This window comes from Pteropus vampyrus, unplaced genomic scaffold, assembly GCF_000151845.1.
Source record: "Pteropus vampyrus isolate Shadow unplaced genomic scaffold, Pvam_2.0 Scaffold16, whole genome shotgun sequence".
In the NCBI taxonomy this organism is placed as follows: Eukaryota; Metazoa; Chordata; class Mammalia; order Chiroptera; family Pteropodidae; genus Pteropus; species Pteropus vampyrus.
This window is the reverse complement of record NW_011888797.1, coordinates 1,096,026-1,109,013: the sequence shown is the minus strand read 5'-3', so window position 1 is coordinate 1,109,013 and position 12,988 is coordinate 1,096,026. Positions and strand designations below refer to the sequence as shown.

The window sequence follows — 12,988 nt, the reverse complement described above, 5'->3', positions numbered from 1 at the left end:
AATACAAATTAGAACAGCCATAGGAAGAGAACGCAGAGTGGAGTCTGGGAGGGTTCCAAATTTGTAACTTCCTTGTCCTCATAACACATTAGCCTCCTGGCGTGGACGTGTAACTGTGTATGAAATACTACCCATGTAGCTGAATTCAGTCTCTAGGCGGACTGATACTAGGGAACCCAAAGTGCCCATCCTCTAAACACAGCTAAGGGTATCAAAGTGTGGCCAACCGTACTCCGAGATATCTTATGAACATAAACTATCAGTTGTGGTCCCAGGGGTCCACATAAATGGGAGATTCCAAGGGTTTAGAATTATCTCCCAGGCTCAAAGACAAAGGCCCGACCTCTCTGTGGAGGCCAGATTCCTTATTACACAATTGTCTTAATGGAAGAAACTGAATTGCCATTTTTGCTTTATTGAACTACCAAGTATTGGCAATACTGTGAACATAATTTTATAGCTAAGAACTTTGTCTCGTTTATACTAACAATCTTATTCAGGCTGTAATCTTGCAACATGGTCTAACTTCACAGTCCTTGAGACCAACATAATGAAATATGTGACTGACTTTTTAAAAATGAAAGAAAGTATTTCAAAGGTATATTAGCATTTATGAATTGTTCTCATTTATTTTGTTAAGACTTTGAGACTTAGTTTTCTCTGAACAGTTTTCATTTTACTCATTGGTTTTCAATTGGGGCTGATCTTGCCCCGAAATGGACATTCGGCATTGTCTGAGGACAATTTTGGTTGTCACAGTTGGAGGGGTTGCTGCTGACATCTAGTGGGTAGAGACCAGTGATGCTGCTAAACATTCTACAATGCACTGGACAGCCCCCATAATGAAGAATTACCTGGCCCAACATGTCAATAGTGTGGATTTTGAGAAACTCAATTTAACAGTTATTTTCTTATTGTGCATTTGCTTCTTTCTTTACATTCTCTGTATAATGCATCTTATTTGAAGCATGCACTTTAAAGTTTTAAAAATGTCATATGGAAATGGGGGAGGGGAATCACCTATAATCTCAAATGGTTGAGGCAAAATACAGTAAAGAAATTCCACATACACAAGCACACCAAAACAAAATAAATAAAAGTAGCTAGAAAAGAATAAAATAGTACGTTTATTCTATTTTGAATAACTTTTTAACTATTAAAGAAAAGAAGGAATAAGCTGCCATATATTAAAGTAACTTGACACTTTGAGTTGAAAAAGATTTATTTCCATATATGCAGAGAAAAGCTTCTTAATTAGATAATGTAAGGAACTGACTTAAATTTATAAACACTGTACAAATAATCAAAAGATTTGATTAGCAGTTAACTTAAGAGGAAGCACAAATAAACCTTTTAAGCATTTCACTTTATAATATACATGTTTGTTGAATGAATGAAAAAATTAAAGTAGCCTTGAGACACATTCTTGAGTCTGTTAAACGAGCATAAGTAAGTGAAATTGATATAACTATTAGTTGAACTTAAGGGAAATTAGTGTATATGTTTTAAATGTAATTATAAATAATCTGAGGGGAAAGTGAAAAAATATGAGAACTTTTAAACTAATAGTCTTTTTGGAAAAATAATGTAAGAAATCAAATATTTCATAGAAACATTTATAGTTGTATTATTTCTTAATTTTTATTGTGGTAAAATATACCTAACATAAAATTTAACATTTTAATCATTTTTAAATGTACAGTTCATTGTCATTAAGTATATTCACATTTTTGTGCAGTTATCACCACTGTCTATCTCTATAATTTTTTTATCATCTCAAACTGAAACTCTGTATATAGCTGTATTACTTTTTGTAATAATAAAGATATTTTGGTAGGAAATTATTATATATTACATATAGAGGAGAATTTTAATTTTTATGTGAATCTGTCCAGACTCTGCTATTTACTTATTTGTATTAAAGAAATATTCTTCCTATTATTCTAAGGCTCAAAATAATAAGTTTGCAAGAGTTAATTTTGTAATTGATAATCCAAAGAATTAATAGTTTTCTGAATAGTTAATTGGTGGTATTTAAAAATAATTTAATGTAAAGCTAAATATATAATAAAGTTTTCATTAGAAATTAAGCATTAATAAATTATTGGAAGTAGTTTTAAGAGTTTGAAGTGATGTCCATGCTGCATAAATTCTCTGGAAAGGGTGTTATTCAGTGTCACTTCAGTATAAAATTATTTTTTCAGGTCTCTACAGCAGAACAATGTCGTTCTTCCCCCAAAAGTATGATTTCTTGCAATAAAAAATCCCTGTATCTTCCACAAGAAATGTCGGCTATCTATATAGAATTCACAGAATATTACTATCCAGATGGAAAGGATTTTCCAAGTAAGAGTTTCCTATTTTGTTATTATTTGTCCATTTCTTAGGAAGTTGGTTTTTTTCTTGCTGTTTTTGAGTCTTACAAACATGAAAAAGGAAACAAAGGTCCATTGTTCTTTAGTTATCATTGTATGTAGCATATAACTCTTGTGTAGCATTTTTACATATCGTTTGTTCATATGGTATTTTCTCTAACTAGCTTGTAGCATACTTGATGTCAGGAATCATGTAGTATTCGGGCTTCATTTTATCCCTGAGTTTTGACTCATTTTTGTACTTAGTAACGTTTAGTGAAAGTTAGGTTAATTATAGAATAAGGTCATTATTTTTCCTTTGGAAAATTCCATTTATATTTCTGCTGTATAAAATAAAAAAGTCTGTAGTTCATTGAAAAATGAATAATGAAGTTGTCCTTTTAGCAACAGAGAATTTTTGGGGCTGGTTTTTAATGCCCATATTTATACCTTGGACAACTTTCGGCACTTGTGTTAGAAACATTGAATTAACACGAATTGTTATTTGTAAGCTACTTGGGCTGCCTAAAGTTAAAATGATTATAATTTTTGTTCTTTGAATGTTCAAATTCTGTGCTAGGAGTTTTTCAAACTAAAATTTGCCTTTGTTTATGTGGTACCTTTTTCATTATCATAGTTGGAAATCATAATTGAGAAAAAGTGTTTAAATGAAATAGGTTATGTTATTGGAAGAAAGACATTTTATGTCCTCTCTTTAAAAGTGGAACTCCAAAATAGTTTGACCTACTTTGCTCATTTGTTTAATATTGACTTAATATAGGTTCCTAGTTTCAAAGGGAATTTCTGACACTCATGCCTTTTTTGTTAAATAAAAAGCAGGTATTCTGGAAATTAGATAATCAGGTGTTGAACTATTTTATTGCTTTAATTTTTGTTTGTGCCAAACATTTGGGATCCACTCTTCACCATTTTTACACTATTCAACAGTCTTTTCTGTATTTATCATTTGTTTGTTTCTTCTACCTTTCTGACTAAAACGATGAGAAACTTAAGACATTTGCTCAGCACCTTATAAAGAGTAAAATGGCACAGCTGAAACTCAAGCATGGGTCTTCTAAATTGAAATTCAGTGTTTTGTTTTCTTCCCACTGTTTCCCCAGGATAGTCACAGCCATTTCTCTGTAATTAAATAATCCTGTTGTTTCCAGCCCTCTTCCATACCCCTCAAAAGTGTTTTCCTTAAATAATCCATCATTGAACTAGAAATTTTCTTCAGAGCAAAGTCTGGTTTCCAGAATTTCTGATTTATAATCTATGTTTATTTCTATCAATTTCGTTAACATTTGCCAAAGGAATTATAATCCCATTCTATAATCTATACTTTTTTCCTGATAAAAATATAAAATTCCCTCCTAGCAATTTAAAACCTAGCCCCCTATATACCTAAAAGTTTAATTGCTAGGTTATGTTTAACTGTTTTTATTTTAACGTTTTATTATGGAAAACTTTAAAACGTACGCTAAAGAGGGTAGTATATGGAATCCCCAAGTACAGAGATCCATTTTCGGTCCTCATGTCTCATCTCTCTGTTAAGCGATCCAACTTTAAACACATATAACTTTTTAAATGTAGTATGTTCATTATATTTTTTTAAAAAAGAAAATACCAAAAATAAAAAATGGCCTATGCACCTTTAATTTAGAGACAATTTCTGCTAAAACCTAAGTGTATTAGTTTACTAGGGCTTCCATAACAAAGAACCACAGACTGGGTGGTTTAAAGAACAGAAATTTATTTCTTCACAGTTCTGGGAACTAGAAGCTTTAAATCAAAGTGTCAGAGGATTGTTTCCCTAGAGACCTCTCTCCTTAGCTTGAAGATGGCCATCTTCTCATTGGTCTTTCTGATGTCAGAGAGCTCCATGGGGTGGGGGTCCAAAGAGGAATCCAACCCGGAGCTTTGGAGACCAGGTTCTTGTCTTATGCCAGTGAGAAAGAATTCAGGGACAAGACAAACAGCAAGCAGGAAAGTACAAGGTTTATTAAAGCAAAAGTACACAATTAAAATAAAGCGTAGACGAACTCAGAGAGAGTTGCTCCAAGCTTTCTGGATTATGGGGGATGGGTCACTGGAGACATGGTACTTGCAATGCAAGTGATATTATAATGATATTATGATTAGCTAAAGCTATCCATCCTGCCTCCCAGTTTTGGCTAGTCTCTCATGTCACCTGGTGAGGAGGGGGTGGCTCAAGGTCATCTGTCTTGTCTCTGGGCCTTGGCTTGTTTCTCACAAGGACACATCTCATGTCATGTCTCACGCTTGGAGTCAGAACAGGGAGAGGGCTGTGTGGGAGACTAAGGAAAAATTCCAGAGCTACATCTCAGTGGGAAGGGGGAACATCCCTAAGCTAACGGTCCTGCCTCATTTCCTCTGTTTGTTATCTGTTTCCTAATCTCTTTTTGTGACACCTATCATATTGGACTAGAGCCCATCCGTACAAATTCATTTTTACCATAATTGCCTCTTTAAAAGACCTGTCTCCATATCCAGTCACATTCTGAGGTACTGGAGGTTAGAACTTCAGCATATCAGTTTTGAGGGCACACAGTTCCAACCATAACAAGTATAGTGTTGTTAGTCCTGTTTTTAATGTATGTGTTTCTTTTGCAAACTTGATTTACATCCTGTTCTTTTCCCTTAATGATATAAACATATTCCAGGTTTCTACAAATTCATTGTAAATGTCTTTAGCAGCTCTATAATACTCTTATTTCATAAGTAGACCCTTGTTAGAAACTGCATCTGGATCTTTCTGCTGCTTAGACAGGTTTTTCCCTCTGTCCGAGAACTGCAGTCATGGTTCTTCTTTCCTTCTGTGCTCTCGCCTTGGGGACTACATCTGTGGCTGCCACCATCACTTCATTGATGTCTGAGATTCCCTTTCATTCCTTTCCTTCCGGAGTGTGACATGATCTCAGCACCCCACTTTCTTGGTATCCCCAAAGACAAGCACCTTTACATCTCAATTAAATGTCTCTGTTAGACTTGAATTACGAATTTTCTACTTTCATGTCTTTGTCTTGTGTAATGGTCTATGAACTTTTTAAGGAAAACCATGCCCTATTGTTTTTTATTCTTCGTGCTTAACACAATACACAAAATGTAGTTGGCATTCAATAAATATTTGCTGAAAGAAAGTGAATGACTGAATGAATGAACAAATGAATGAAAGCAAACAAGAAATCCTGCTCAGGACTTTGTTACAATGCTGTCTCTACTGGTATCCCACACCTTGGGTTTATTTTCCTCAAATTAATAGTTTAAAAGTTCTAGATATGCATACTGTTTACTTTGTTACAAGTAAATAGATCTAGATTTTTGGAATAAAATATCTTCATCGAGATGCTGTGAAAAAGGTATTGGCTTTTATGATGCAGACTTTAGAAAGTGATGTGTATTCTAATTACAAATATTAGTTTAACATATGTTAGCACTAAAGCATTTATCCAACCCCTAAGCATTCTAATACTTGGGGGAAGCTATGAAAAAGAATGCGTTCATTTGATTATTTAAGAGATACTTGAGTTTTTTTGCACGAAGCATTATTCTAGGTTTAGAATTAAGTGGAGACAAATGTTTGCCTACCTGAATTTATCATCTGCACATGTCACTTTAATTTTATAAATAACATCTGAAAAACTTTTTACCTTAATTAAAAAAGAATAAAACTTGTTTAAAATGTCTTTGTTGTTCTCAGGGAAGATTGAGAACTATCTGTTTATTAAAAATCTTTTAAAAATTTTTTTTTCCACAGTTCCATCTCCCAACCTTTATAGCCAGCTGAATGCACTACAATTTACTGTGGATGAAAGAAGTATTCTGTGGTTAAATCAATTTGTGTTGGATTTAAAACAGAGTCTTAATCAATTTATGGCTGTATACAAGTTGAATGACAATTCAAAGTCTGATGAGCATGTTGATATTCGAATTGATGGCTTAATGCTAAAGGTACCATATAAACAAGTGCCTATGAGAACAAAACCAATTTTATAGAAGAAAAGTTAACACCATTATAATTTTCAGGATTTAAGAGGAGTGCTCAAATATTAATCAACTTCATTGCAATCTTAATTTTGATTTTGAAATTTCAGTTTTAATTTTGATGATCAATTATGGAAGCTTTAAGAGATTTTTTTTCTCACTTCTTTCTCTGCTTCCCTTTTATTTTTTTCATTGCTCATCCATTTGGGGGTAAGCAGTAGAAGTAAAATTTAAATCGGTCATTTTTTTCCTATTTTTTTTATCGGAGCTGATAAAATTTTTCTTTTAAGGAGGATAAATAATACAATGAGGCTTTTAAGTTACATCTGGGTTTTTTTTTGTTTACATTTATTCTATTAATATCCAATGGTAATAGAAAATTGCTTTATATTACAATCAGGTAATTGATAATCTGAATTCCATGGGTATTTAAACTTTAAAGGAAGGAAATGGGGGAAAAAAACAGTTTAGCATAGTAAATAGAATAAGACTTGATGTGAATGAAAATTTCAGTTGCTAGATCTGTTACTGTTAGACTAAATATATATATCTTTAATTTCTTCTCTGTAAAATGAGGTTAATAATACTCAACAATTACATTGCAGAAATGTTTTAAAGATATTCTCAAAGCCTATAATATTCATTATAAAGAGACACATAACATTTACAATTATAATTTAAGATGCAATTATATAATATTTACATTTTCCGAATATGAGCAGTTTTAAAACCAGTCACTTCAAATGCTTTGATGTGAGTATTTTAAGGACTGGGGGTTAAGTATCTCTAGAAAATTATTTTAGTAAATAGTTGGACCTATACTCTTAAGTTTATTTTCTGAATAGTTTTCTCCCAGAAAAGTGATTCTAATGACATCTATCAGGTCATTCCATTTACTCATTCACTCATCCTCCAAATTGCTTGGATTTAAAATAACCTAACAAATAATATCCTTTTTATTTTAATTTTTTTTTTATTAATGCCTGCAGCACCTGATATTCCTAGGTGGTCTCCTATTCAAGTACTAACCAGGCCCAACCCTAAATAATATCTTTTTTTAAACTTGGCACCTTTTTACATATACTTAGGGCATAGTAAGCATTTAGTAGTACTGATTGAATTAAATTTTGTTCTTTTTATTTTGTGATATGTTGTATGCAAATATATGTATATTGTGTACATTATTCATTATTTATGTTTTTTTTAAGTGTTCTTTTCTTAGTAGTTAATCGTTTAAGTCCCTTTCACTGAGTTTAATAAATAGATTTGAGGGAGAGAGTTAGTATTTTATGTCTGGATAGGAAAGTAGTATTTTGGGCAGGGAATATCAAAAAGAATTCCTGAGTTATGTCAAGCTCTTGATTATTTTATCTTCAAGATGTATAGATTTGTAAGTTAGATGAATGTTTTTTCTCTTCTAGTTTGTCATTCCTTCTGAAATGAAATCTGAACATCATCAAGATCAACCACATGCAATATCTATTCAGAGCTCTGAAATGATTGCCACAAATACAAGGCACTGTCCAAACTGTCGACATTCTGATCTAGAAGCTTTATTTCAAGACTTCAAAGATTGTGATTTTTTCAGTAAAACGTATACCAGCTTCCCTAAATCTGGTAACAATTTTAATCTTCTACATCCAATCTTCCAGAGACATGCTCACGAACAAGATACCAAAATGCATGAAGTTTATAAAGGAAATATTACTCCTAAATTGAATAAACACACTCTTAAAACTTCCTCTGCCACAGATGTTTGGGCTGTGTACTTTTCTCAATTTTGGATAGATTATGAAGGGATGAAAAGTGGAAAAGGACGACCAATAAATTTTGTAGACTCCTTCCCTCTTTCCTTCTGGATTTGTCAACCAACGAAGTATGCACTGTCACAAAAAGAGCTGCAGACTTGTAATCAAGTATCTTTAAATACATCACAAAGTGAATCTAGTGACCTTACTGGGCGATTGAAGCGGAAGAAGCTCTTGAAGGAGTATTACAGTACAGAGTCTGAGCCCTTGACAAATGGTAGTCAGAAACCTTCTTCAGACACTTTTTTAAGATTTTCCTCTTCATCCTCAGATGCAGATATTCATGTCCTGGTTCACGTTCATAAACATGTTAGTATGCAGATCAATCACTACCAGTATCTGCTCCTGCTTTTCCTCCATGACTCACTTCTTCTGCTTTCAGAGAACTTAAGGAAAGATGTAGAAGCTGTGACTGGCAGTCCTGCTACTCAGACATCCATTTGCATTGGAATTTTACTTAAAAGTGCAGAAGTGGCTCTTTTGCTACATCCAGTGGATCAAGCAAATACGCTTAAGTCTCCTGTTTCTGAAAGTGTGAGCCCAGTGGTTCCTGATTATTTGCCTACGGAAAATGGAGAATTCTTGTCTTCAAAAAGAAAAGTTAGTAGTGGTATAAATCAGATTAGAAATATAACTGTTAATCATATGTCAGACAGCAGATCTATGAGTGTTGACCTTAGCCATGTCCCTTCGAAGGATCCTTTGCTTTTTAAATCAGCTAGTGATACAAATCTGCAAAGAGGTATTTCTTTTCTGGATTATTTATCAGATAAAAATTTAGGGAAAATAAGTGAAGATGAAAGTAGTGGAATTGTTTGCAAAAGTGGCTCCAGAGAAATTGAAAGTGATAAAAAGGATTTATCTTATACACATTCAAATAGTATCTTAAACTACAGAGAAGATTCAAGTTTGCTGTCATTTGATAATGATGGTAATCAAAACATGCTTTCAAATAGTTTAACTAGTAAAGGAAGTGAAACCATAGAGTTGATCTTTAAAGCTGAAGATTTGCTTCCAGAAACAGTTTCACTCTCTGAGAACCTGGAAATCAGTAAAGAAGAAGCATCTGCAGTTAGAACACTTAAATCCCAGTCATCTTTAAGGTAACTACATACTATTGGAATTCGGGGAGGGAGCATTGTTTTACTGTGTGTGTGTGTGTGTGTGTGTACGTACATGTGAGCATATTTTGGTTTGAACAGAAACCCTCATTACAATATATGACGTTGTTAGAGTTAATATGTGATGAAGGGTAGTTTTTTCAAAATATGAAAACTTGAGCTTATACTTGTAAAATACCATTTAAAAACTTGATACTGTATACATATTTTAATTTTGTTAGAAATAGTTTTTAGAATTTTTTTTCGTTATATGTGACGATTTTCTAATAATTTTGTTTGTTAACAGTGGAAAACCTAAGGAACGGTGCCCACCCAACCTGGTTCCACTCAGTATTCCTTATAAGAATATGAAAAGAAGCCCTTCACAAACCTCACTGGATACCATTTCACTTGACAGTATGGTATTGGAAGAACAGGTGTTAGAAAGTGATGGATGCGATAGTCATATGTTTTTGGAGAAAGGTAAAGCAATACAGTTATATTGAATAATTATATTGAATAATTACAGCCTCCAAAATGCTTATATTTATACAGACATACATGCATACTACAAAGAGCATTGTACCTAACTTTCTGATGGTTGTTTCAGTGCTGCTTTTAACCAAATACTTCTTTCTTTTTGTGGTTAACATCCAGCAATTATTTGTATACAGTCATTTAGGTCATAAAGCAGACAGCATTAAGGCTACAAGCCTCTCTCACAGATGCTTTATATCTGGAATTTTTATTAGGTGGCCTTAATTAGCATGATAGATTCTTAATTATGTGGTCCTAGGACTGGAACTTTTTCAGAGTAGATCTACTGATTCCTATAACCAGGATTTCTCACATACATGATTATATATGATGGAACTTGTGATCGCCCCATTTTATTCAGGGGCAACTAATGCCCCAGTAAAGACCACTAGGAAAGACTTAGAATTAGCTGTATCCTTGGCCCTAAAAATTGTTTCATTCATTCTTTCAGAAGGTAATTTATTGAGCACCTACTATGTTGGCAGGCACTGGGTTAGAAGCTGATTATATAATAGTAAATAGAATAATAAAAACATTGAGGCTGTGTTTTCTATGTCTTTGACTTTTCTGTCTAATTTTTCTAGTAATTTATTTTTACAGTATTTTTTTAAAGTATTGATCTGTGGCAGACAAAAAATGTTTTAAAAATTGTCATTTAGCATAGAGAATTTGAGAAATACTGAAACAGAAAATGAAGGCAGGTAGAAAAAGATGGAGAATGATTACATTGATGATAGAGGCATTAACTTCATGCAGATGATAATTAGGAGTTACTGTAGGATACTGTAAAAAAAAATTAAGTGGTCAAACTGGGACTCTTCAATGTATGATAGTGTAGAGGGGCCAAGCCGACTGACCAGGAACCACTAGTTCCATCAGCACTGTTTCTGCAGTGGGGAGAACACAGGCTGTGGTTAGCTGTGGTGGCTTTCTTTTTATACTAAGTTTAGGGTTTCAGTATCTCTAATGTTTTATTATGGGAAGTTCTTATTTGCTAAGTAACCAAAATTTAATTTTTTTTTGTTATTGTCTCTTAAACAAAGCTATGCTTAAGAAAGAGTTAAAGGGAGAATCTGTTTTGATTAGATAAATGTAATGTTTTTGGGTCATGTGTAAAATGAATTTTCATTTATTCATTTATTTTTGTATTATTTCAGATATTAAAAAGAATTCAACTACAAATTATCAGAGCCCAGCAGATAGTGCAAATGCCAGTGCAAACCTACAGAATTATGGTGAAACCTCACCAGATGCCATCAGTACAAATTCAGAGGGTGCTCAAGAAAATCATAATGACTTGGTAATCATTTCAGAGAGATTCTATGAAGAGAAATGCCACTAACTTTGTCTCATATTCAATATGTACACATTTTAAGACATTAATATATAAAATGAATTGTTTGGGATTGTGGATGATTCACTTTGCTCTTTCTGCTCTTGAAAATTCCTCCCTCTTACTGAATTTTCTCTGGATTTCATGTAAAAAAATTTTTTCGTATTGTGGAGGAGAGGGTCTATCTTTTCCCATCTTTTTTTTTTAACCTTTATTTTAGTTCCATTTGAAAACACTTTGAAGAAGTTTGATGGTAAGGATAGTACTCAGTTCCTTTGGGGGCTTTCTACAAAAAAAATGTATTACTGATTTATTTAAGCCCTGTTCACCTGGTAAAATGTTCCATAGATGACTTAAAAAATATGTTCAACTTTTAGTGAAAACAATTTCACGCGGAAATGTTGTATAATTAGTCTTTTTGATCTAAAAAAAGTCTTGACTGAATAAGAAAGGAAGCTGAAGTTTGTCACTATCATGTAATAACCACATTCTGCTGGTCACAGGCATATATTTGGTTTATTAGGCCATAGTATTTTTAGAGGTTTCCTGTGTTATTTTTAAAATTTTGATTTTAATTACTTGGTATACTAATATTATTTATGCAATCATTGTTAGATGTCAGTCGTGGTATTTAAGATTACTGGTATTAATGGGGAAATTGACATCCGAGGAGAAGATACAGAAATCTGTCTTCAAGTGGACCATGTGATACCAGATCAGTTAGGCAACATCAGTCTCCGGCATTACCTTTGTAATCGTCCAGTAGGTAAGATTTTAATACAATTTGAACTTATTTTTTTTATATACATATGACCCATCAGCAGTTCTAGCTTTGATATAAATGAATTCAAGGAAAATTACATTTATTTATAATAGTGCAAAAGATTTGTTCTTTTCGATAACCTTATTATTAGCAATATAATCTTTTGAAGATGTATTCTCTCATTTCTTTTTGTTTCTGCTGTTGATAAGTTCTGCTGTTGATACTTTTTCAGTTTTCCCACTTTTGAGATAATAGCTCTGAGAAAACTGAGCTCTTTCAATATGAAAAGAGTGATAAAGTAATCCTAGAAGGTCAAACTTAGTTCCACACTAGAATAAGTGTCAATTTCTGCATTCCATTATTTTTCTTATAAGGAGACATTTCCTGAGTCTGGCATGATACTTGGTATTTTCATGGTTTTCAGTCATTCCAAGTTTATTAGAATTGTTATACTAAGAATTTAAAATGACAATATTCAGTTTTTAAAATGTTTTAAAAAGTCACTGAGCTGTAGTATTTTTATTTGCTATATACACAGAATGCTGTATCTGATACATAACATTGAAGTACCTACAGTCATACATGATATCAAATTAAGTATGCTATCACTTGCATCATAGGACTTGCAGGTAAATATGCCATTTTTCTGTAAGCCAGCATCATGGAAAAATATTGGCTCCTGGCTTTATTCTGTGTGTAGGCCTTGCAGTTGACAATATATCTGCTGAAAAAAAAATTTCAGGAATTTTATATTAGCAAGTGTACATCCCAATAGCATGCAAAAGGGTGAAAGCCTGTATATATTGGAAAGATTTCACAGTGGACCAAAAAAAAAAAGGTCGAACATAAAATTTCAAAACCTAGACCTTGTTCTATACACAATCCAAACACTATTCAAATTGTATAGTCTTAGATTCAGTTGCACAATTATTTTTTTATTTTTCTTTATAGCTCACTTAGTACCATATCCTATTACTTTGTTTCATGTTGTTCCTGACTGAATCAATCACTTGAAATGCTTTGTATGTATGGGTTATGTAGTCATTGCTATCTGATACCTTATGTTTTCCCAACTGTCTCAATTGGTT

At 32.8% G+C, this 12,988-nt stretch overlaps 1 protein-coding gene across 3 annotated transcripts in view; it reads left to right on the top strand.

Moving 5' to 3' along the window:
- Positions 1–12,988, top strand: part of UHRF1BP1L (UHRF1 binding protein 1 like) — a 73,668-nt gene that overhangs the window by 41,494 nt on the left and 19,186 nt on the right. For 2 of the 3 annotated variants that reach the window (XM_011386564.2, XM_011386571.2), the window contains 6 exons: positions 2,205–2,346; positions 6,133–6,326; positions 7,781–9,270; positions 9,575–9,750; positions 10,962–11,104; positions 11,753–11,903. In XM_011386564.2, the coding sequence (XP_011384866.1) occupies positions 2,205–2,346; positions 6,133–6,326; positions 7,781–9,270; positions 9,575–9,750; positions 10,962–11,104; positions 11,753–11,903 (2,296 nt within the window). Of the gene's footprint in view, positions 1–2,204; positions 2,347–6,132; positions 6,327–7,780; positions 9,271–9,574; positions 9,751–10,961; positions 11,105–11,752; positions 11,904–12,988 lie in introns of those variants that run through there. The other variant, XM_023527308.1, reaches the window with a different exon arrangement.